Below are 25214 nucleotides of genomic sequence, written 5' to 3'. Positions count from 1 at the left end.
TGAAGTGCCCTTGAGCAAGGCACCTAACCCCTCACTGCTCCCCGAGTGCCGCTGTAGCAGGCAGCTCACTGTGTTGGGATTAGTGTGTGCTTTACCTCACTGTGTGTTCACTGTGTTTCACTAATTCACGGATTGGGATAAATGCAGAGACCAAATTTCCCTCACGGGATCAAAAGAGTATATATACCTATACATGGTGAAGCAGCTTTGTGCTGCATGCGGCCCAGGTTTTTTGACGAATGACATAAAACATGTAAAACTAGATTTAAGACCAAACTGTTTTCAGAAGCTTTCTGTTAACTGATCAAATGCATTTTGTTATTATGTGTTTTAATTATTTTATCAATGTACTTTATTTTCTAAACTATATTGTATTCTGCTTTTATTTACTATTCTTTGCTTTGGTTTATGTAAAGCACATTGAATTTTCCCTGTGTATGAAATGTGCTATAGAAATTTTTCATTTTTAATGATGTTTTTAACATGTGTAATAAAATTGGTACAGTAAGTAAGGCTGATTCAAATACACAGCTCCTCTCAGGATGTGAATCTCCCTGCAGACATTAAGAACCTATACTGCCAAGTGGTGCTGGACCAGAGAACTGCCTGTTAGCAGGAGGAAGTGAAGGCCTGGCCAAGCAGAGTTTTTGCTGTGGATGCTAATTCACATAACACACATTATGAGGTTTTAATGAATACAATTCACACATTATGCACTTATGATGAAACCACATCGATCCATAATCTGTGGGTTTTGGCCAAATTGTAAGCAACAGAGCACAGCAAAAACTTATATTTCAGTTGTTAACAAGTTTAATGTTTTGGAATATCTTCACAAGAATAGCTCTCACATATTTTTTTTATAACATAACATTTCCTCTTCTTTTTACAACAAATTATTAGCAATCTTTTTGTACATTTGAACAGAACATTCCCTCTCAACTAAAGTAGAGAAGCAAGACGAATTTAACACATCTTAATATACCACCTTTTTATGACGGTTTTTGAACTGTAACCTGTTCACTCCTCTGTCCTCAATGTGTTCCCTCTTGTTAAGAGAGGTGGATGAGTAGGTCTGGCATATAGATGACACAAAAAGCTTGATAAACTGCCAACAAAGAACTGAAACATACATTCTGCGCTGTTTGAGGAAAAACAAAAAGATGAACAAAAAAGAAAGTCCCTCTACAATAAGAGTTCAGCAAGTTGGGGTAGTTTGTGTGTTGTCATAAGTACTTCCAGTTAGGCTGAGTTTGGGGCAGATTTACAGGGCCGAAACATCACAAATGATCTGCAGGGGATTCTCTGTCTTCCACTACGTGCTGCTCTTGACAGCGAGAACTGTTTTCCATTCCCCAGAACCTGGAAAACCTGCGCCTTTCCCTCCAAATGTTCACTGCTGGTCATACATTTCTTACTGCCTCCCCCCACCCAAATTCCCAGCCCTTCTACATTCACTAAGTCCATTACAGGCTTTCCCTCTATACGTGGGGGGAAGCTAGCACTCTGGTTCTCGTCTGATTGGGTCCGGGTGCTCTGGAGAAAGGCTCACTTCCGGCACATTCTATGGGGCGTTTTTTTCTTCTTCTTGACGGATACCTCCGGCCGACATCGGACACGTTCACGTTCATCCAGCCATGGGAGTTCAAAGTTCCTGTGGAGACAGGAAGACACCATGCTGAACATACCTGGAGATATACTAGGACAATGATGTAATTATGAAATTAAATCAGCCTGTTGCAACTGCTTCAAATGTATACGTTTCGGGGCTAAAAAAAAACTGTACAGAAATGAATTGTTTCCCATTATTTCACTTACTGTGGTTTTATGTTTGGCAGAGGTCTACCAAATGCCACCACTGGCAGGAAAGGTGTGATCATGATGGATTCCACTGAAATGCAAGAAAAACTAAATCAGAAGAAAGAAGAGAAACTACAACCCGCCCCCCACCCAAACGAAGGCCTCTGCTAACTACAATCATCTGACTTTTGTTGAAAGAATGTCTCTGCTAACAACGATTGTCTGACTTTTGACATTTTGCTGTGGAAATCAGCACAGGTCCGAGAAGCCTGAGCCTCGCCTGCGGGTCCGTACCGTCCTCGGCTTCGGGGTAGAAGGACAGCAAGTGGGACTCGGGCTCAGGGATGGCCTTCTTCTTGTTCATGCGCTGCTGCAGCCGCTGGAAGATGCGCTGCTCACGGATGCGCTGGATGTCCCATCTATCAGAGGAGGGCAGGGGGTAGATACATGGGGCAGGAGTAAGGATTTTAAAAGCTGAAAGTAGACACTGAAGTGACTTCAAAAACAAGAAAATCAAAAATGTCCATATCAGATTATTTCCTTATTGTTAAATCTGACGAGTAATTGGTGCAGAAGCATTTTTCTGCACCTTATCCCCTTGAGCTGATGGAGCTAAAGAAAGTCATCACTGTCCTGGCTGTCAAGCTGTTTGGGGCAGCCGTGGCCTACTGGTTAGCGCTTCGGACTTGTAACCGGAGGCTTGCTGATTCGAACCCTGACCAGTAGGAAGCTGAAGTGCCCTTTAGCAAGGCACCTAACCCCTCACTGCTCCCCGAGCGCCGCTGTAGCAGGCAGCTCACTGCGTCGGGATTAGTGTATGCTTCACCTGTGTGTTCACTGTGTGCTGAGGGTGTTTTACTAATTCATGGATTGGGATAAATGCAGAGACCAAATTTCCCTCACGGGATCAAAAGAGTATATATACATTAGGGCTGTCTAAATAAATGATTAATTTAGATTAATTAATTTGAGAAAAAAATAACCGATTAAAAAAAAAAAAAATAGTGCAGATTAACCGATTCCGTATGACCTCTGACCCCAAGCCGTTCTAGTCAGTAACCATTAGACTATAAAATGAAGGAGAAAGAAGAAAATGTGCTGCCTAGATCATTGATTGGAACATTTACTTTCAAAAAACAGCCTGATGGTGTTGATAAATATAAAGTATTGTTTAAAATAAAGTCCTCTGCAATGTCTGCAGCAATGAATTTGCATATCACCGGAGTTTGTCAACTCTAAAGTCGCACATTAATGCAAAGAAATAGTGTTGACATTGAGGGGAGTGTTAATTTATTTTCATTGTGTCCCCTAGGTTATATCTGTGGCCTGAAATGCCTTGTATGTGAAAAAAAAAAACTTCTTCCTGAAGCACTTTTGAATTTATTTCCTCAGCATATTAGGTCATATCATAGATTATTATGGCCATTATTTGAACAGTGACAATAATAATAAAAGAGTTTTTCAACTTTAATGTCACTAATGCTGATTATTCAATGATTCATTTGAATTTAAATATTTAAAATACTTTCACAGCAAAAATTATATTTTAATCGATTCACAGCCCTAATATACATACACACATATATATATATATATATATATATATATATATACATACATACACACACACACACACACATATTTACACGCACACTACTTCTGAAAGTCCACACTCTGATTAACTTAAATAAATTTAAATTAGATAGGAAAATGCTTCTGTTAGGTTTTGTTTATAAGATTTTTCAGGGGTGCCAATAATTGTGAGCGAAGTGTTTTGGTTAAAAATATTTATTTCTTTATGAGATTTTCCTTTTTCTCAAAATAAATTTGCTTCCCTTCAAGGTTGTATTTTTCCTAATTTATTTCTTTGTGAGATTACAATAAATTACCAACAGATTATGTTTTGTACAGGTTTTTAGTCAACTTTAGCAGAGGTGCCAATAATTCTGGAGGGTACTGTATATAAACTGTCTGCCACACCCTGTGAGGGCTCTGCCCCTGAGCCCAGGCACTCACCTCTTCCTCCTCTTCTCGTCCAGCTCCAGCTTAATGTGTCGCTTCCGGAACACCGTATCCTCCAGGCTCTGGGGGAGACACAGGATGGGAATGGAAAACAGTGAGTCTTTAGTGGTGAATTTAGATCAATTGGGTGAGAGGATGTGAAATGTCATCTACAATAAATAAATCTACAATATATCTGCTACAATTGTCAATGTGTGGTACACTACTAGTGCGCGTCAGAGCTATGTAAAAACACAGCAACACTACTATTAGAACAGATTGAGTTTAATAATATTTGATCAAATCCCTTAACGGATTTATCGCACCTCATAAAATCCTGGATTGCTCTAAAACTGAACTGCAGTGTTTATATTGTATTTATCACTTTGCATTAAATCACGTGTTTGACACCAATTGAAAAGGTTTGTTTAAATGTTTTTATTCTACAGTCCATGAACCCCATGACCGTTAGCAAATATGACTTCCATTGGGGCGGTGGTAGCACAGTGGCTAATAAGCTGTGCTAGAATGCAGTAGCCTGAAAAGTTGTGGGTTCATTTCCTGGCTTCCACCTTTGTGCCCTTGAGCAAGGCACTTAACCCCCGAGTTGCTCTGGGGAGAACAGCCCTTGTAACATAATTAACATAATAAGTCACTTTGGATAAACGTGTTTGCTAAATGAATTAAGCTAAATAAATGTAAATGTGACTCTCTTATTATATGGTTCTAACGCACATCCCAGCTTCATCTCTGGCTCCTCAGCTTACCTCTGGGATGTTAGCCGCTTCCTTCTCTCCCAGCGGAGCCACCGTGTTCTCTCTCCAGGAGGGCACTGCACACACAGAGCAGGTAGCAGGACAGGTCAGTCACAGAGCAGCAGGACAGGTCAGTCACAGAGCAGCAGGACAGGTCAGTCACAGAGCAGGTAGCAGGACAGGTCAGTCACAGAGCAGCAGGACAGGTCAGTCACAGAGCAGGTAGCAGGACAGGTCAGTCACAGAGCAGCAGGACAGGTCAGTCACAGAGCAGGTAGCAGGACAGGTCAGTCACAGAGCAGCAGGACAGGTCAGTTATGGCCTATGCAGATTACACAATTTTTTTTGTCTTCCACGATGGTCTTTTACGATTGACCATGTCAGACTAGACGATCTTAGAAACATACATTCTTGCCACATCTTGCTCGGGAGATTAGCCTCATTACAAGATCATCTAGCCCATCGTAGCCTACTCGTGGCATGTCGTCATACTGTCAGTGTCAATACGGGAGTCGTAGGAGATTCCCCAAAAATTCTAACATGCCAGACTTTTGGTCGTGGAGTCGTGGAAGATGCGTTACAAGACGCGTTACTCCTTCTGCGTCGTTCCTGACTTTTCATATTCAGGCATGAAACTGGAAAGTTGTCGGCTATGACAAAATCGTGGCAAAATCGTGTAGTCTGCATAGGCCATAAGAGAGCAGCAGGACAGGTCAGTCAGAGAGCAGGAGGACAAGTCCGTTAGAGAGCAGCAGGACAGGTTAGTCAGAGATCAGCAGGACAGGTCAGTTAAACAACAGACAGGACATTTAGGTACCTGATGCAGTGCACAAAGATTTGGAAATGTTCAGAGGAAATACTGTACTTCCTCTCAACTGCTGAAATCAACAAGCAACAGCTGTTGGCTTGTTTACCCAGTTGGGTATGATAACAAAATGAATACTGGATAGGTTACAGATTGATCAATGTCCACTCCGGTATTACATAATGATGAGGGTTTGGAGCCATGCCTGGACAAATTAGATTTTATAGAACTGTTTCTGTGTGCTTTTGTGAAACTGAATGTTTGCATAGTCTTAATACATACATACACACACACAGCAAGATTCCAAATAGAGCAGTTAACTATCATAACCTTTAATGATAATTAATTGATTATTATTGAGGCAATATATTATGTTTCCAACTTCACGAGTTTGAGTGAGTTTGAAGTATGGACCAGATTATAGCTATGCTAAGATTTCACTAGGATATGGTCTAGAAACCCCAGCGTGTGTAGGGGACATGTGTCTTTTGATCAAAATGAGCCATGGTAGAACAGTGTAAGGTTAACGTTTAACCTAAATTATAGGCTGAAGATTAGATAAGGTTAATTTGTGTTCTGAACTACGCTCATTTCCGGCAGACTCCACCCTATTAATCCATAAAAAACAATTGTCCTGTGGTGACCTTGCAGACCAAAACAAGTACAGTGATTATCAGGGAAAAGTATTGGCAGGCTGATAAGTTAAAGCAGACCTTCTGTAAGGTGAAGGTTGTTAAAGGAGAATTCCGGCGATTTTTCACATAGATCTCTATTTCTCGAGGTGATTTCTCATGAACATGCCCCCAGAGTGTAGCTGCAGCAACTCGAGCTAGGTGGAACCAATTGTTTTATTTATTTTTTTTCGTGCCAACAGTACTCGGTGATCTCGAGAAACAAAGATCTATGTGGAAAATCACCGTAATTCTCCTTTAAAGCTTGCCTTCTGTAAGGTGGGGATTGTTAACATGTAGGTGAGGTAGGTCAGGTCATTGTCATGGACACCCACCGTCCACCATGTCATCTTGGGTGGGAGAGGGGTCACGCCAGGGTGAGTTGGAGGTGGGTGGCGGCTGCCAGCAGCACAGGTACATGTCGGTGGTGGCCAGGTAGGGGAGCTCTTGCATCAGCTTCACTGACGCCACGTCCTCCCCTGTGCTGGGTGAGCTCTGGAGGCTGAAGTCTTCCCGCACCGTATCCTCTTCCTCTTCGTCATGATCCCCCTCATCCTCCTTCTCTTTGAAGACAACGACTCTCTGGGGAGGGGAGCGGGGGCCTCCGCCGCGGCGAGACCGGCCAACTCGGGGCTCTTGACATAGGAAGCGTCTACAGGAAGTAGAGGGTGGGGGTTAGACAACAGGCGATAACCTAATTAGTAGGGCGTCACAATTCTCCAAATCCTCGATTCGATTTAACTTTCGAAAGTCATGATTCGATTAGATTTTCTTTCTCCATCTTTTTTTAACATTATATTACTATTAATGCATTTCTTTTGTTGTTTACTTTTTAGCCTTATTTCCAGTTATGTTTTGGGGGTTTCATTTTGAATGGAACCATTCCTACTGCGAGCTACTGACACAAACATAGACATGAACATAACACTGAATGATAATTTGATTTTCATAGCACACTCTGAAGAGGCACAATGTTGGCATACAGAATATTACACTGTTAATGTGCGTTTTATGCCTAATAATAATGCCTAAGTAATTTTGGACTCCATCTATAATTTTAATTGCAAAGTTGAATAGCCTAAGTTAGTGTTAACTGACATGAATGAACCTTAAAATATTTCCACACCCGTGATTTCAGAGAAGCAGGAGGGGTTCCTGTTCAGTTGATGTGTATTTTAGTTTGAGGAGATAATGTTGATGCGCCGCACTTCAAGACGTGTGTGTTTTTTCCCCCTCTTGGCATGCCTGCTGGATGTGACATTGGGGGTGTGGCTGCATCATCAATTCTACCTTTGATTTTGAAGTTTGAGATTGTGATGTCATTTCGATAAATTTTCGACATAAAATTGAGGTTGTTGTGACCTACTAATTAGTTTATTTTATATGTTTAAATTCAAACTATACAGTCTTATGTAATGTTCTCTTAACTCTTGGCTTGGGAGTGTTTTAAACTGGTACAATTCAAATAAATAAAAAAGGACTTAAAGGATATAATTAGAGTTTTGTTTTATTGTGCATATGTTGTGTAGGGCAGAACCACAGATTGGAGTCTATAGGTAGACAAATCCAGGCTGCAGTATTAACAGATTTAACACCAATATCTTAACCCTAATTCTATGGTCATGTTATATGGCAGTGAACAAAATACCATTTGTACAATAACCCTAAATTGAAATTGGCTTTCTTCACCTTTTATGGCCCTTGCCGCCCCGGCCAAAATATGGCTGTTTGGGGGTGTGCAGCCCTCTCTGGGACAGCCCTGGGCCTTGCGCGGTCTCAGACAGGGGTTCCGGCTCTTTCCGCCTCGTGGCTGTAGACGACGTCTGGGGGGTGCGTGGCGCGGCCTTCTTCACAGTCTGCTGCAACCTCCGCTCCATGCGGTCGATACGTGCGATCAACTGCAGCAGAGTAGAGCAGAGGTGATGCATATGGCAAGGACTGACACATTTGACTATTAGTCATGACAAATAATATTATTAAGAACTATGCAAGTAGATATTCTAACGCATGTAATATTATTGCAGAATATGCAAGTGTGTGTGTGTTTAGGGGGTTCTACTCATAGAGCAATAAATAGTGAAAACATAAATTCACTCCTCAGACCCTGTACAAATTTGGGTTTGTGAATGTACAGATCAACAATTTGCATGCTGCTTATAGTAGTTTTATCATCAAAACTGTTTCAAAATATTGCAGAATGTCATGGTATAGTAATGTTTATGTACTGTTTATATTAATCTTGAAAGGCTGTAAATATTTAAATCTGTACTGCATAACATGGTTCACAGGAACCTTGTTAGCAAACGCACCATCTCCTTTTCCGCCTTGAGGTCGTCGATCTCGTGGTTCTTGGACTGCAGCTGCTGTTGCTGCTGTTCGATGAGCTCCAGTTGCAGTAGCAGGATCTGCCGGATGCAGTTGGTCTGCGCTGCGCCATGGTTTGGCCCCTTGCGGACGTTCCTCCTCTTACCCTCGGGGCACGGCTCAGGTGAGGGCATTGGTAGCCCCCCCAGAAGCTCCCCCAAACCCACGGCGCCCTGAACATCGTCCGCCTCCCGTGGCTGCTTGCTACCGTTCGACACCACAGGGTCCATCTTACCCATACTCTTGTTGGCGTGTCCGAATAGTGATTTGCTTTTCACTAGGATTCCCTCGCCCCCCATCTGCTTGCAGGTGGGAGTCAGGGCCCCGACACTTCCCAAAAGTCCAACGTGCCCTTCCCCAAAAGCAGGGGACTGCCCTGGCCTGCACGCAAACGTTCGGGCGGGGCCCCTGTTCTTGTTACGGAGGACCGGCCCACTAGTGTGCTGAAAGGTGCCAATCAGATTGGGGAGAGTGTGGATGAAGTGGCGAGTGTCTTCTTCCTGGCCTGCAAGGAAATCTTGGACTACTGCTTTGGTAAGGCCAAGGTCAAGTGCTCCTGTGTCCAGATGAAGCCCTCCACTTGTTAACAGAGTGGATCTCATAGTCAACACAACACACCTGCTCACCACCCTGAGCACCCTGGTTGGACTTGAGAGGGAGGCAGAAAATCACTGGATGCAAGTACACCCCCTCCGGGGTCCATTTCCATACCTGTAGAGATTTTTTTTAAAAAGGCAACATTTTATTATCAGTAGTCAGAGGAGACAAAACATGCTCCAACAGTGTGTTTCAGGCCAATGACATATAAGAATGCTCTCCTGTCTATGGTCGAAACGCGTCGCTTCTGATGTCACCTCGGATTTCGGAGGAGACGTGATGACGCAATGGATAGGGGCGGGTTGGCCGAAATCAAAACAATCGTACTTGACGTTGAAGTGATCTCTATAAACACTGTTGTTCTCAATAACACCACAATGTTGCACCGGCCTGAAATATATGTGTTTTCAGTACACCATAAGCCCCTTAAATACCTATGTGTCAAGTTTACTACATCACGTTTGGTTGGACTGCTTCCACGGCTAACAACGTCAACGTTTAACTCCCACCAGGAAGTCGGACTTCAAAGCATCCTAACAAAGTCTAGGCAATGCATGATAAGTCATTCAGTGCTAACCTTATGAGACAAAGCTTGACTTAGTCAATTATGATAGCTAACATAATCTGACTTGAAGACGCTTTTAAGTTAATTTAACCCACTGCAGCGTGAGCATTAACTCGCAGCTGACGTTTTCTGGTCGGCTACTGCAACAAAGTGGCTAACGATAATTAGAAAGTAAAAGGGTGCAGTTAAACAGCATAGCCTGCATATTACATGACGACTATTTGCTGGTTCTATCTGGCACATAAAACATCTCCTGCTGCAACCTGCTTGCTAGTCCTGCGTCCTCCATTTTAGATCTACAGCAAAACAATGACAGTCTTAGCAGTGCTTCTTTTGCAGTAAAGGGCTCATAGTGGCGCCATTTTAGAATTTGCAATATTTTGACAAGGCAATTACGAGTAAAGACAATTATTTGGTTGTTTAAAGCATCATAGTATTTTGTTTGAAGCCCTATTTAAATTTACCCCGTCCCCGCCCGAACTCACCTATCTCCGTCATGCCCTAGTTTCGGATTTTCTTTAAAACACAATGTACTACGCATGCGTCAAACCCTCCCATTTGAAGGGGATCTGATCTTCAGTCCCAACCACTGTCTATGGTCCCAACAGATTCAAAGGTAGTTTCTGCTCAATCATAGATTTGAAGTGGTTTTAACTTTAATGTAGCCTAAGCTATGGCAGAAAATTGTTCTGCCACCATAAAAGTGAAGTATATACAGTGAAAGAAACCAATGCTTAGTTTCAAACATTAAAAGGATGGCTTGGCCTGACGTGACCCGAAAGTCCACCGTCTGTTCCTGCTTTAAATATGAAGATAGGCTACCAAAGAGGAAAGATACTTAAGTGGCAGGTTTGTAGCAATGAAGGATAGGCCTAACGCATGTCACAACCATGCAGCCAAATGCATATAGGCTGTTACAGACAGGAAATGTGTTATCCTATATGATGACATTTGTCAATTTGACTAGGCTACCAATTGGTGCAACAGTGAGCTGCCTGCAACAACAGCCGTGCCTACTGGTCGGGGTTCGAACTGGCAACCCTCCGGTTACAATTCCGAAGCGCTAACCAGTAGGCCACGGCTGCCCCAATTAAATACATTTACCCCCTTCATAAACTTATTTTTATACTCAAAGATTCACAGTAGGACTTGCCTTGCAAAGCCTAGCAAGCCTTGCAAAGCCTTACAAAGACCACTTTCAAGCCTTTTGAATTTTTTATGTCAAAATCCAATGGTGTTGTTTTCTTAACCCTGGTGCCTAAAGTTTTCCATGCAGGTTTAAATAAGTTATGAGAAGAAAATATTTTTATTGGAGTGAAACACACACATACCTGTTTTTATGCTTTTTGTTTTTTAGAATTTGTATTAATATTTATTTTGTCATTATTTTATTTATAAGCTAAGGTTGTTAGCACAGGTGTCTAAAAAGAGATAAAAAGATTTGCACTTTCTCTTTGCAGTTTTGTGTAGTATTTGAAATTTTTTTTTCAGAATTTTCAGAAATAGCCGTTATTTTTTGTATTATTCTTCAACACTGACGTGGCCCTCCAATCAGATGACGTTGACGAAGTGGCCCCCAGCTCATTTGAGTTTGAGACCCCTGGCCTATCGCATAGATCGGCACTAGAGGAGACAGTTGGTTTAAATCTCTCTCAATTTTGGGCACATTTCATGGATTCCCTTGAAAGCCCATTCTTGTTCCAAGTTTTCATTTCTGGCTTATACATATTGTTATTTTTTCTTAATGATGCCAGGCAGCAATGTTGCTAATATGAGTTAGACTAGTCAATAAAAGTCCTCATAATTGACCCAGAGCCAGTACTAATTAGCCTAACTCCAGAATTGATTAAACCATTTATTAAGCCCACTGTATGGCTGTGTATGAGTGAGTAGCCATATGCTACACTATTCCACCTATAAATGAACTAGCAAGCTGTGATGTAGCCTATTCATAATTAATTTGGGTTGGGATAAAACAAAACCACTAGCATAAGATTTCATGATGTTTGTAGTGATCAATTATGACACCCAAGGCTATTATCAATTACTACTGTTATTATTATTATTATTATTATTATTATCATAACTGTTTATCAGTAGTTGTAACATAGGCCTATCGTAGCCTAGTTGGCTGAGGTGTAGTAGAAGACCATGATTATCAACAACGACATTAGGATGACATTAATAGTCTATTAATGATAGCCACATAAATAATAATAGGCCTATGATAATGATATTGAGTGGGCTTTTCGGAATAGGCATGTTAGTAGCTTGTATTAAGGCTACAATCAGGCCTATATTCTTGCATCAACATCCCTAAGTGTTTGTCAATTATTTTAAATCATCAGAAATGTTCCTGGTTACTCATTTTTGCCATGGCTGTTTACCATGTAGAAAACAACACCAAGGAGTACTGCACCGGACTCACATGTCACAGCCGCTCCTCGAGGTGTTTACACTGGTTAATGACCCACGTTGCCCGCTGACTTGCTTTTTTCCACGAAAATAGAGCGCGAGCTACACGCCCATTCGGCTGTTCTACATCTATAGTACTGCCGTCGTAAGAGCGCCCCCTCACGTGGATCGGCCGTGTGACCGCGCACACCCGCTGCAGTGTTTGGTGACGACACTCCCCTCTCACGCTCCTAGGCGCTAGTGCGCTGTCCTCAATATCGGAGAGCTCACATGTAGCACGGGACCCTGTGACAGCTGCCTTCAAGTATGAAGTAAAGGGGCCGCGTCACCATAAACCTAGTCTGCATTTGCTGTTGCGGCAAGAGTACAAATTACTAGGCTATTGCATGCATGTTGCAACAGATAGGTTACACGATTGCTATAGCCTACTGTTTAGGCAAGATACTCTGGCTGTAGCCGGAGACGTCGTCTGCATTTTAATGATCACATTCAGCTGTCATCATAAGCAGAACAAGTGTCTGAGCATATTCCATACACATTGAGAATCCAGATCATGAGCATCTCACATTTTGAAGTGTCAAGCCCCTGAAAAGAACAGTGAAATCGTTGTTTGCCCTGATGCCCGCAGCGACTGCAGGCAGAGGAGCGCTCCTTCCTCCGTAGAGTCACGCGGACAGTAGGTTAGGAGGCGGCTTGCTTTGCGACATGACCTACATTCTCGGAGCTCTGCACCTCAACTTTTTTTGTTACAGTGTAACTTTCGAATATTGAGTTAAACAAGTTTAACACGAGAAATGGCAAATTATGTAGAACACTTAAGATCAGTGATAATTCTTTGATGTCAGCAACACGCATGGTGATGCCCTGGGGAGCATTTTCTTTAAGCAATGACTTAGGATTCAGTTTTTCAAGAATAGTCATGTTTAGTCAGGAATAGTGCTTGCTGCTTGGGAACCGATATGGTAACCAAGTGTAGTCGACTCGACATTCGGAAAACATTTTACGTGTGGGAAAAGTGCGCGCGCTCCTTCAAATGAATGGGAGGAACATTGTACCAATTGAAGGAGCGCTTTACTGTGGCTATTTAAAGATACTGCAAGCGCCACAATGACCGCTACTGCGAAAGCTACAAACACCACCTCCGACTGTACAGAGGCACGCGGCGATAAATGCGCGATCACGACGCTTGGGTTTTCTCACGAGGACAGACACGGGAACCGGTGTCTCGTCTAATAGCAAGGGCACCGAAGCAGCACGGGGGGACGGTCTGGCAAATCTCCTCTTATGATGCCCCCGGCACGAGATCAATGCGTGTGTTTGTGTCTGCTCTGATGTCTTATGATTTATTTTATAATGCATTGTCAGATGCGTACACTACTGAGTTGCAATTAAAACTTCACACACCTCTCTAAACTGCGTGTTTAGTGTTTGAAAGAAATAGTGACATAATGATTGGAATATAATAGCTCTTTATACAAATTATTGCTTTTTCAAAATATATGTGCCATCCTATGTGCAAGGATATGTGATCTAAGGTGATCTAATTGTCCACAGTGTTTAAAAAAAACTCAGTCCATTGCATGTGCATGCTTACAAACGTGACTCCAACAGGGTGGATGTTTTTGATCTGGTATGTGCTTGAAATAGTCACACGTGTTACTTGAATAGTTATTACTTTGCTGCGCTCTACTGAAAGAATGCAATAAAAGTCTCATATCAGACGCAAGCCAATTGCTTTCATTGTTTCCGGCATACGGATGACAACCGCTGCAGGGGTGATTATCTTGAACTGAATGCTTTAGTGATCAGCATACTGTGCAAACACGCGCGCCGCCGCCGTGGCTAGTGGCGTGCCGTTTAAACGTGAGGAAAACGCTACTCAGTCATCCCCAGGAACAGTCATTATCCGATGGCCTTGATCCCACAGTCAACATCTCGTGCAGGGTGAGCCAGGTGTCTCAAACATGCTTGACTGAGTGACATGAGGGCTGTTTGGCGCATGTTCGCTATTTACAGCGCAAAAACAAAGGTGACGCCAACTCTGTTTAGCACAACGTGCTTTGCGTGATGTGCGCAAGATTTTGAGATAGTAGCCTAATGTAACCATGTATTGTAAACAACGCAATAAAAAAGGATGCTCAAGCCAATTTCATTCAACTGCCGGTGCCATACTGAGAGCTACAATTAGATTCCCATGCGCGTCTGACGGGTTTCTGTTCTGATCTATAAAAGCATTTTGCTGCTATTTCGGACACATAGACATAGATATGAACAATAGCCTTATGGATTTAATTCAAGGGACAATAATTTGTTTATGTGCTTTATTTTTGCAGCTGCCCTTCCTGTATCTGCAAACCAAGAGGCTATTTTGGAAACAAAAGGAGACAGACGATTTGATGTGGCAGTCAGAAGAAAGTGAGCAGAACACATACACAGATATGTGCCAACATCAACACAATGTTTTCTTCGGTAGCAAAGGACAACAAACTTCTGGTAGCAAAGAAAAACGTTTTTATGTTGCAAAGAAAGAGGTCGGTCCAGTCCTGTCATGCAGATACACTCACGGGTGCACTGATAGCGAAATTCTGGGCCCATACTGATGTTTAAAACAACTATTTGGCCTTCATAGCACCACATCTGAATGCCCCATTCTGCACATAACTCTTAACATTTTACTGGTGCAGACTTGATGCAACATAACAGATGCATCATCCACTGATGTCGGTAAATGTCATATCAATTTGCCAAAAACCAATATCAGTCAACAAGGCTGATATCGGCAGATACTGATGCAGATTGCATCTCACACATTTTACCTCTAACCCATTGGCTATATGGTGTGTTGCAATAGAAGATGTCCTAGCGTCTGCCCTATATTAAATTTCACTGCAGTATCTGATACATGTCCCAGTAATCGGTCCTTTGTATGATGGCCCTCTTTTGAATACTTTAGAGGAACACACCTTTACAAAACAATCACAGATATCAGGACTTTGTTCGGTTTTATCACTTAATTGTTCTCCGTGGATGAAATTACTACCCTATCACATAGCATGATACAATACAAGGCTATCCAATATACAGTAATGTTTGGACAGAGGGCATATCAAAATAGGTGTCCTCCAGAGCCATTGCATTTCTATTGTAAGGGAAAATAGAGAGCTTTGTTCTGTTAGAGACTACTAGATATCTTTCATACTGCTGTGCGATTGAGGAGGGCCACCCTTGCTGCCGGTGTATTCTTTAAACCAGGTCCAGAAACCATAGAATTCTAACCCAATTATGCAGAGTTTGGTAGGTTTAGGGTCAGTCATGGCCTACTGGTTAGGGCTTCGGGCTTGTAACCGGAGGGTTGCCGGTTCGATCCCTGACCAGTAGGAACGGCTGAAGTGCCCTTGAGCAAGGCACCTAACCCCTCACTGCTCCCTGAGCGCCACTGTAGTAAGGCAGCTCACTGCTCCGGGTTAGTGTGTGCTTCAACTCACTGTTTGTTCAATAATTCATGGATAGGATAAATGCAGAGACCAAATTCCTTGTATTGGCCGAGAAACCTTACTGATTAAATTTACGTTCAATGAAAAAAACAAGGTAACCCATCATGGGAACACAGTATGTGAAGGGAGCCAGTTTGAAGGTATATTGACTCAGGTAAACCTGATTTTAAATGTCAGTACATTGGTCAGTTGCAACCATGCTTTGTCCATTTCTTAGCTAGTGTTCTGCTGCTGACTTGTTTGATCTGACATTCTGTTTCATTTTGTTCTTTTCCTGAATATCTATTTTTCGATAAATTTAAATGATTGACCATTTAGATGATCAACAACTAGTGTAACCTAATGTATCTGTATGCAAGCAAGAAATCTGATACTGTAGCCGACACCGATCATAACACCACATCTTTCTCATGGAAATTCATGGTGAAACCATTGCTGGCAAGGGATCAGACGAATCAGACCCTGTTGGAATACTCCACCACATTAATGAATTATTCTCATATTATTATCCTCATATACTGCATACTTTGCTCTGACAGACTGACAGATGCCACAGGGGCATTAATAGCCTATGAAATGTCAAGATCAAGCAGTGCAGGCTCCTAGGGCCCATGAAGATGTAACGTTACAGGAAGTAAAAATCCAATTCAGTTCAGCATACTCTACTCCTGCAACACCAAGTCGGCAACAACAGAAACAATTCTTTGGTGACACCTAAATGTAAGTCTGTATTCGCATTGCACAAGTATACTTCTGCTTTTATGATTTTACACACTGTTTTGTAGTATGTCTGGATTTCTACCATATCTGCCATTATGCCAGTTCGTGTGTGTGCGTTTGCAATGTGACTGTGTGCATACCTGTGTGTGTAATCCGATCCAGCCCACAACATACATGCTGCTCACAAACTAATTTAATACACATGCCTACATCCAAGTAGTGATCACAGACCAAGCAGCTATGAAATATGTCAGTTGCAGCGCCCCCTACGGACAGAATGGCATGAAATTATACATGAAAAACGTAAATCTGAAGAATGTAACAATGCAGCATGTGTGAACTTGGACCCAAGTTACCTACCCTGGCTGCAAATGACATTTGCTGCCGCTAGGGTGCGTCAAGATTTGTAGGCTAGTTACCAACATACTGACTATTGAATTGACACTTGGCTATGAGCTGAATTGATCCACCTCATTGAGACCACAAAAATTTAATATTTGGGTGCAACATCTAGCGAGTTATTCAGTGCGGAGGCGGAATGGTTTCCCAGGACCAAGAGCTTATATTTCTTATCAGCCTAGTGGGGCTACATGCACCCCAGTGTTTCTGCGTCCCAGGAATCGTTGATGAAAAATCGGTGTAAAAAAACAAAACCGATAATAGCCTAACCTATTTGTAGGATGTGGAACGAGATTTTAAATTGATAATGTGGAGATACATTGTCGGCATACCTTTGTACCCTAACCCTGCATGGTGCCAGCAAAATGCACTTGCAGGCATGCAAAGTTTCTTTCGAAATCACCACTAATAATCTCAAATATAAGCTCGTGTGCATAGTTCTGAAAACGCCTCTGTACATTTGCTTTAATGTTTGAATAAATGTAGCCGCCAATGCAGTGCAAAACACTACAAATCCCATAGACACTATAGTACACGTGCGCGGGTTTTTTAAAAGAACACTCAAATGTCTTCACGAGAAAAGTGTGTCACTGGGGCACGAGGCACTCCCCGAGGGTCACATGGTCCCGTTTTTTTGCAACGTGCGGCAAGCGGCAAGCGGCTGCGCCTGCGCTGATGCTCTCCCGTTCCTGGGGATGAAGCTAGCGGAGCAAAACCAGGCCGACTTCAAACTGCAGATCAGAGCGACACAGATAGAGAGAGTAACAGCAGGGGTGTAATCATAGTCTCCTGATTTCTTTCCCTTTACTTTTCCTCTGGTATTGAATGAATCACGTTTCGAGGAGGCTTTATTCATAGCTGTGCGTTGCGTTCTATTCCTTAGAAATCCCAGCATTTTGCGTAAATGTTTAATTTGAGGGAAGTTATTTCTCTTGGATAGACAAATAACATCCTAAACTTTAGAATGGCATGGTTATAGCAGAAAACTCACATCGGTGAAACAGAGCAGATATTGCGAAGAAAATATCCGGAGGCAGGAGCGTTGCATCCTTACCGTTTCCAGTGACGGTCTCTTCATTTTGTCATTATCTGTATGACTCTCTTGGAACTTAAGATGACCACGGCAATGGACACCAACAATAATACAGGTAAATAATGCAGTATGATTGATATCATGTTCATTTCAGCCAGTGTTTGTAATATACTAGGTAGATGCTTTCATGTGAGCACCTGGTGTCTTCTGGGGTCTCCATCACTTTGTGCTGCAGGATCAGTGTTGTACAGAATGCTTGTTGAGGAGCGTGAGAGAGTTGGGAGTTCAGGTCGTGCATCACTGTGGGTGCAGGTGGAAGTTAAGTGGAACTTGGCACAGTTCACAGTGCGTCAACACAGCGTGCTCATCACGGAAAATTCAATTCAGCCCGTGGTGGTCTTTGGGTTCCCATGCACCTCACCATCATTCGCCCCAGCCTCACTTAAGTAGCTTCATATGTAGCCTGTGAAATATCTGGATGGGTGTTGTTTATGGTTCCAGACTGTAGCCTAATGATTCACATGGAATAATTTGTGTATTTAAAATTAGTTAGTTTATCTGGTGCGATATAAAGGCTAATTTTGACATAATTAGACAAACTCGAACTCGGATCACAACAGGCATACCCAATTCCCACTGTAATTGTCTTCTATATGACTAAGAACGTGTTCATGTTCCTAAGATATTGTATTGAAATGATTATATTTGATTAGATGTGTTGTCAATGCAAAGACAAATTGTTCAAAAAGAGTATGGGGAACTGGGTCATGGCAGCAAAGTCAGGTGTACAGACACCCCAGTGATGCGAGTGGCGGCGCATGTCCTTGCTTTGGTTCACATGGCCAGCAGAATCTAGCCATGTGCGTTTTGTTTTCATTCGAGCACACCGCCTCTATCCATTGGCAAACGCGCGCCGTCATTACATAATCGCCCTTTGCCGTTCGTATCCGTGACGGATCGTCAAGAGCCATGTGCGCTAGGCGATTGGATGGCGTGTGGTTGAATAGTGGCCACTGGCACGGATATACCTCTCAAACCTGCGCTTGACTCGGAAGTGGGACATGAAATTGATCCACTAAAACGTACCCCCTCAATAGCCGTAAGATACCTGTTGGCTGTGAATTAGATGTAACCAGTCTAATTGGAACGCGTAGGCTCTGGTTTTGTAATGATGACCTGAAACATTGCATATTTGAAATAAAACACTATCCATCCATATAGTGACGATAAAGGCTTCAACGTGAGCAATATGACATACTTTGAAATGATTCATTGGCTGGGAAATTAATAAGAAGAGAATACTGCTTGGATATTCTTACAACAACAGAAAAACTGCAGTGCGGTGAAAATGATGTATTTTTCTAAAGGGGAGATTGCCAAGGCTAGGTTACTGTATTCGAGGTGTGTCTGAGGTGGAACGTGCAGCTGAACTACGAGAAGAATGGGCGTTCCGTGGGCGGGTCTTAGTCTTCCAGTCTCGTTGACGAGCCTTATGTCTACAGTGCACGTGGAGTGGGGGCGTGATTCGGTGTAAAGCACTGAAGTTGTCCCACATGGCCGCTCACGGAACCGACACGGGTTTCAGCCTTTGTTTTTTTCTCAGCAATCAGTCAGTGGGAACAACTGGAGCCTTGGCCTGATTATCCATTTTTAAAGCGCAACGGTCTGCAGGACATAATAAAGCAAGTCAACTAATCTGAACATATTTCTGTATTTTACAATGAATTGTAAATAGGATAATAGGATAATAGGATAACGACAGAAATATGTCATAGAAGCTACACTCAGTCAGAGGTCATTTAAACAGAATATGCTGTCATTATATATTTTCGATATGCTACTAATATAACACATCCTTTCATATAAATGTCATTACTGACTGGAGAGAGTGTCCTTCTTCACTAAAAGATGCAGGGAGTAGGGGATTGGCCGAGGGAGGGGTATTTTTATGCAGCGGAGAAAAGAACAGGCGACTGCCGTCTTGCTGTTGGGGCTACACCTGACATAGTGACCCTATGACCCTTTGTGCTACAGTTATGTAATCCCTATGGGGCTGCCTCGCCTTCCCATTTGGAATGGCTCTAAGTACAGAATAGAACAGGCACAACATGCCCTATGCACTGGAAGTGTTTGCTGGGTGATTGCCAGCCATAGTGGTATTTGAACATGGAGTGCTGAAATGTCAACAAGCACGCACAGAGTTGCTCTATTTCCTTATAAGATCTTAAAAAAAAACTCCATTTATGTATTTTACTTCATTATAAATATACCAATCGTCCTTTCTTAGATTTAAATAAAATAATAACAATAATGAGTAAACAAACTGTAAACAGAGCTGATAAAAACATATGAAGACTTTTGAACTAACAGTCAATTCAGTACATGACTGGCAATTTAGATAGCAATAAACTCCCCTCTCATCTCTGATAAAAGAACTTGTTTACCACACTGAATACTCAAACTTGAGCGATGAGATTGATATAAGGTGAAGATGTTTCAGAGTTAGACTGTCAGCTTAAACACCTTTCCTGTACAGTCTTACAATATCATTCAATCATTCCTGTTCCTCTTCAATTATCTCTCAAAAGACACACATACACACAAAATCCAGAAAGACAAACACACATTCACACGCACGCACATGCCACCAAGGGCAGAGCGCCCCAGTGTACACTAGGCACTTCAGGTGCAGGTGGCCCTGCTGCCGTGGTAATGTGATCTGAGCGCAAGAGAGGAAGTGAGAACAGCGGGCATGCCACGCCAACAGCCAACATCAGTCAGGAGGATTAGGGTACTGGGGGGTGGGGTGACGTATGAACACACGTGTGTGTGCCCACACACAGCACACCGGCAAGCTTGTGTACCCAGGGTAAACAAGGGCCACCCAGGATGACTAGAGAGCCAAGGGCAGCCCTCCGTTCCCTTCTGTGTAGGTCGCCTGGGGAGAAAGGAACCCCATGGCAAGCTTCAGAGGCATCGGCACGGCAGCAGCAGCGGCAAGCTAGTGGAGTTTTACGGGCGTTGCCGTGGCAACTTTGTTTTCTAAAGTCTCTCCAGTACATCCTGCTCCAAAGTGTTCCTAGAAAGCGCTCCTGTTTTCCAACTGCTCCATCTTCCTGGATATCCTCCAGGAAACACTGCCCCCCCTTCCCGCTATGCGTTGCTATGGTTCCATCTGTGCTACTGCGGCTCCATGGGTAATTGTGGGAACATTTGGAGCCTTGGTGCAGCCGGCCCTTTTCCACGGCACGGTTTAGAACTCTGGGCATACGTCCAAAGTTCTGCTTAGTAGGTTGTCATGCTCTCTTTCTCCCTCCCTTTTTCTTCCCCCTCCTTTGCTAACTTTAAAATCAAACCCCTAAGGGAAAGCATGGAAAATCACTTGTAGTGGTGGGCTAATGTGCTTGTTTTTCTTCTCTCTTTTTCTCCACTAGGGGGCGTCATTTCATACATTGGCTCCTGCGGCGGCTCCCCGAACCGCAACAGCCCGGTGTCCATGTACAGCGAGAACTCCAACAGCAGCCTGCAGTCGCTGTCCCAGCCCTGCTTTGGCTTCCCACCCTCCCCCAACGGCTCGCACGACTCCTCTCGCATGTACACCAGCGGCAGCAGCTCCAGCTCCAGCTCCAGCTCAGGCTCCGGGGACGACGGGAACTCGTCCAGCTCTGGAGGCTCCCCCAGGGGCCGCGAGGATGTTACCATTGCCCGCTCTTCGCCCAGCAAGTCTGTGGCCAGCCTCACCAGTAAGTGTGGAGGGGTGCCCTCAGGAGAAATAAAGTGTGTGAGTGAACGTGTGTGTGTGTGTGTGAGTGTGTCCGTGTGAAGGAATACACCCTAGATGATGAGTATCCCTGTTAATGAGTATGTTCCTGTGTGTGTTTTCCAGAGCTCAATGGGATGGTGCTCCTGTGTAAGGTGTGTGGTGATGTCGCTTCGGGGTTCCACTATGGTGTCCATGCCTGTGAAGGCTGCAAGGTAAGCACCTGCCAAACATACATAGACCCACCACTGCATCTTTGCTCATGCTCGCATAAATCCACATATACAGATCACATACTCCATGTCTAATGGTAGATGGCTGACTCTTGTTCTTGCCTTTCGTCTGCAGGGTTTCTTCAGACGCAGCATCCAGCAGAACATCCAGTACAAGAAGTGCCTTAAGAACGAGACCTGCACCATCATGCGCATCAACCGCAACCGCTGCCAGCAGTGTCGCTTCAAGAAGTGTCTCTCTGTGGGGATGTCTCGCGATGGTGAGTGTTGTAAGACCCATGGTTGATTACAGCTCGTCACCACTGTGAAGTGCCTGACTAATGCTATTAGCACAAAGCCGTTTACTCGCCAGGTTTCACACTAGAAACAATGCAGCATCTTGGGTGCGATAAATTAGAGGGAGTGTTTAAAAATGGAAAGTGAGGGTCGATTATAGCTAAGTAAGTGGCCTGCTGTGGGCTATTAAGTTTAACTGAGTGTGTTTAATCTCTTTCAGCTGTCCGCTTTGGCCGCATTCCCAAGCGTGAGAAACAGCGCATGCTTGCCGAGATGCAAAATGCAATGAACAACATGGTAAACAACCAGCTGCAGAGCGAGTTCCAGCTGGCCAGCATCACCTCCACTACCTCATCCTCCACCTCTTCCTCCTCCCCCTGCCCGGGCCTGACGGTGGCAGCCAAGCCACAGCCCTCGACCAACCCTCAGGGCCCGTCTCACTCGCCCCCAGCCCCCACCCTGCCCTCCCCCTCGGGCCAGCCTCCCTCCCAGAGCCCCCCCATGACCCAGGACTCCCTGTCCCCCAAGTGCGCCAGCCCGGGCGTGGACCTCACCATCTCAGCCATCACACGGGCGCACCGGGAGACCTTTGTCTACGGCCACGACAAGCTCAGCCCGCAGCAAAGCCCCGAGCTCGACAACTGGGGTAACAACCGCTGCACAACCGGCTACCACCTCAATGGCCACAACACCATCTATCACCATGACAACAACACTGCCCGGCAGCAGCAGAATGGCTACAAGGCGGCGCCCGACAACAGTTGCTTCCTTCCAACAGTCACCTCGGCCGCAAACCAGCAGCAGCAACACGGGGCGCTTACGCAACCAAACAGCAGTCGTCGGGTCCACAACAGCAACCTCGTGGGGTCGCATCTGGGACCACAGCTCACCAGCGCCCCCCAGGGGCAAAACTGCCCGTGGAAGAACCGCAAGAGTATCCTACTGGTGAGTCTACAAAACAACAACTTCTTTCTAATGACATCCTGTTAAACCATACTGCTCTTCAAATAAGACATAGTCAAATAAGACAAGTCACTACTAGTAATGCAAATTATCTGACCGCTGCCTTTCACCCCTTCTGTGCCCCAGGCTTGTCCGATGAACATGCACCCTCAGACACAGCCCAACAAGTCTGCTCAGGAAATCTGGGAAGACTTCTCCCTCAGCTTCACCCCTGCCGTGCGAGAGGTGGTGGAGTTCGCCAAACACATTCCAGGGTTCGACACGCTGTCTCAGCACGATCAGGTCACCCTCCTCAAAGCCGGCACCTTCGAGGTGAGCCCTCACAGTAGTTCACGGAAAACAAACGAAAACAAATAAAACAAATATATGCAATCAAATGCACTTTTGACCTCTATTGCACTGAGTCTAAAACACTTGTCCTCTTGTCTCGCAGGTGCTCATGGTGCGATTTGCTTCCTTGTTCAACTTCAAAGAGCAGACGGTAACCTTTATCTCTGGCACCACCTACAGCCTGGATGCCCTGCGCTCTATGGGCATGGGTGACCTGCTGGGGGCCATGTTTGACTTCAGCGAGAAGCTCTATGCCCTGGAGCTCTCCCCAGAGGAGCTGGGGCTTTTCACCGCCGTGGTGCTCGTCTCAGCTGGTGAGTGGACCACTTGTGAACAAGAATAAGCGAGAACTTCCAAGTTAGCATACTCTAGAGACATGTTGAACATCCCCATTGTCCCGTTGGCTTCTAATACAATGAAGTTGACTTCCCACTGTAGAATACTCAGAGGAGATACAAGAGGATAGAGTGGACTTCTGAATCGCTTTTCATTCCTGGTTGTTGTTACTTTGAGATAATGCTAATTGTTTTCTTTCTTCTTCCCTCTCTTTGCTTCTCCAGATCGGTCTGGCATTGAGAATGTGAACGCCGTGGAGATGCTTCAGGAGAGCCTCATCCGGGCTCTCCGTACTCTGGTCAGCAGTGGTGCTCCAGGTGACCCGTCCCGCTTCACCAAACTGCTGCTGAAGCTGCCAGACCTGCGCACACTCAACAACATGCACTCCGAGAAGCTGTTGTCCTTCCGCGTGGATGCATGAGGCCTCCAGAGACAGATACAGGAGAGTGGTGCCAAGAGTACCCTCCTCTCCCCCAGACATGGCTGCTGTCACCCAGGGACTCCCTCAGCTGTATTGGGGGGTCCTTTGAAAAAGGTGCTAGACCACCACAGATGGTCGACAGAGGTCGAGTGAAGCTTTTGGTGTGTGTGTGTGTGGGGGTGACATCTCGCTTCCAAGCTGTCTCTCAAAGAACAATACACAATGCAGCTAGTCCTACGACAAACGACTTTCCAGCCGACCCTCATACAGTATCGGAAGGGATAATCAGTCCAACACAGTGACTGCAGATGACTTGGTTATCCTGAATGAAAAAAGGCTTATGCATCCTCATATGAACTTCCAAAATGACAGCCAATTCCAAGTCAGCAAAGAGATTTCACATCAGCGGTCCATTCCAATGCACCTCACCCATCTTAGGACATTATAGGACCTTGTCCTGTTGTAGGACAAGGTAATGGGGATGGTTTTAGTGATTTTGTAATGGGATGAATGTCCTTTCAAACAAGTTTTAGGATACTGGACACTGAAAGCATAAACACAATCAAACAATCAGATATCTGAGGCCAGCAGGACCCTCGTCTAAAGGGGTTCAACACAAAACCAGCTCTGAAATCTATGCTTTACCAGACCTATATGTTAATGTGCATCATTTTATTTGGTGATCTGTTTTATCAATGAAGTATATACACATTCAGATTGGTGAATGTATATATACATACACATAGTACACTACAACTCTGACACTGTAAAAAATGTACATATTGAAATAAGTATATATGTGTGTTTGTGTGTATATATGTATGCTTATATATACACATATATGAATTTAAATGTATACCGATAAATACTTGAAGATACTTAAAAACTGTAATATATATATCTATATTTTTTTGTTAAGATAAACTGCTAAAAGTGCAGAATCTTTTGTGTGGGCACAAATGTATACGGTTCAAAATGGAGTGCTTATTACTGAAAAATATTCAAACATGTATTTCTAATATGTTCTATAATGTGTTCTATGTCATAAAGACATTTAAAAGAAAACATATTTTTTGCTATCTCTGTGTGTATTATTTTGCCTTTTAAATTTGATCAGTAATTTGATTGTATTATTAGTTCACTTGTGTCTGGGACGAGTTGCTCTACCAGAAGCACCATGAGAAGGATATTGGGGCAGTAGTAAACCGGGCACAGCTCTGGTCCTCATCTGTTTATGACTCAGATGGTTGTTCAGGGAGTGCAGTGGTGTTCACAA

At 43.9% G+C, this 25214-nt stretch overlaps 2 protein-coding genes across 4 annotated transcripts; one reads left to right on the top strand and one right to left on the bottom strand.

Moving 5' to 3' along the window:
- Positions 1 to 795: 795 nt before the first annotated feature.
- On the bottom strand, positions 796 to 12103 carry msl1a (MSL complex subunit 1a). Of its 2 annotated transcripts, none has more exons than XM_048246833.1 (9): positions 11987 to 12103; positions 8342 to 9107; positions 7722 to 7930; positions 6368 to 6684; positions 4569 to 4633; positions 3817 to 3884; positions 2095 to 2219; positions 1819 to 1891; positions 796 to 1654 (listed from the first exon to the last, which is right to left on the bottom strand). In XM_048246833.1, the coding sequence occupies exons 2-9, from the start codon at positions 8996 to 8998 to the stop codon at positions 1549 to 1551; spliced, it is 1620 nt and encodes a 539-aa protein (XP_048102790.1). In that variant the 5' UTR covers positions 8999 to 9107; positions 11987 to 12103; the 3' UTR covers positions 796 to 1548. The 2 variants fall into 2 exon arrangements, with proteins under 2 accessions (XP_048102790.1, XP_048102791.1); XM_048246834.1 differs by lacking the exon at positions 11987 to 12103 and adding an exon at positions 10044 to 10108.
- A 5217-nt stretch (positions 12104 to 17320) lies between these two features.
- nr1d1 (nuclear receptor subfamily 1, group d, member 1) lies at positions 17321 to 25003 on the top strand. Of its 2 annotated transcripts, none has more exons than XM_048246857.1 (8): positions 17321 to 17734; positions 21054 to 21362; positions 21506 to 21594; positions 21728 to 21872; positions 22109 to 22833; positions 22978 to 23163; positions 23285 to 23495; positions 23742 to 25003. In XM_048246857.1, exons 1-8 carry the CDS (start codon positions 17680 to 17682, stop codon positions 23936 to 23938), a joined length of 1917 nt encoding a protein of 638 aa, XP_048102814.1. In that variant the 5' UTR covers positions 17321 to 17679; the 3' UTR covers positions 23939 to 25003. The 2 variants fall into 2 exon arrangements, with proteins under 2 accessions (XP_048102814.1, XP_048102815.1); XM_048246858.1 differs by lacking the exon at positions 17321 to 17734 and adding an exon at positions 20797 to 20911.
- Positions 25004 to 25214: the final 211 nt, after the last annotated feature.

The sequence above is a fragment of the Alosa alosa genome, chromosome 6 (assembly GCF_017589495.1).
Source record: "Alosa alosa isolate M-15738 ecotype Scorff River chromosome 6, AALO_Geno_1.1, whole genome shotgun sequence".
NCBI classification, from domain to species: domain Eukaryota; kingdom Metazoa; phylum Chordata; class Actinopteri; order Clupeiformes; family Clupeidae; genus Alosa; species Alosa alosa.
The sequence above is the reverse complement of the archived record's forward strand: the minus strand, read 5'-3'. Positions and strand labels throughout refer to the sequence as shown.

Excerpts from the sequence above, each read along its gene's own strand:
- msl1a (XM_048246833.1), bottom strand. The coding sequence starts at position 8,998 with ATGAGATCCACTCTGTTAACAAGTGGAGGGCTTCATCTGGACACAGGA. Across the intron at positions 6,685-7,721 it reads GGCGGCAAGGGCCATAAAAG|ACGCTTCCTATGTCAAGAGC; the intron begins GTGAAGAAAGCC and ends TACTTCCTGTAG. Across the intron at positions 4,634-6,367 it reads CCAAGATGACATGGTGGACG|TGCCCTCCTGGAGAGAGAAC; the intron begins GTGGGTGTCCAT and ends CTGTGTGTGCAG.
- nr1d1 (XM_048246857.1), top strand. The coding sequence starts at position 17,680 with ATGACTCTCTTGGAACTTAAGATGACCACGGCAATGGACACCAACAAT. Across the intron at positions 21,873-22,108 it reads TGTGGGGATGTCTCGCGATG|CTGTCCGCTTTGGCCGCATT; the intron begins GTGAGTGTTGTA and ends AATCTCTTTCAG. Across the intron at positions 22,834-22,977 it reads ACCGCAAGAGTATCCTACTG|GCTTGTCCGATGAACATGCA; the intron begins GTGAGTCTACAA and ends TCTGTGCCCCAG.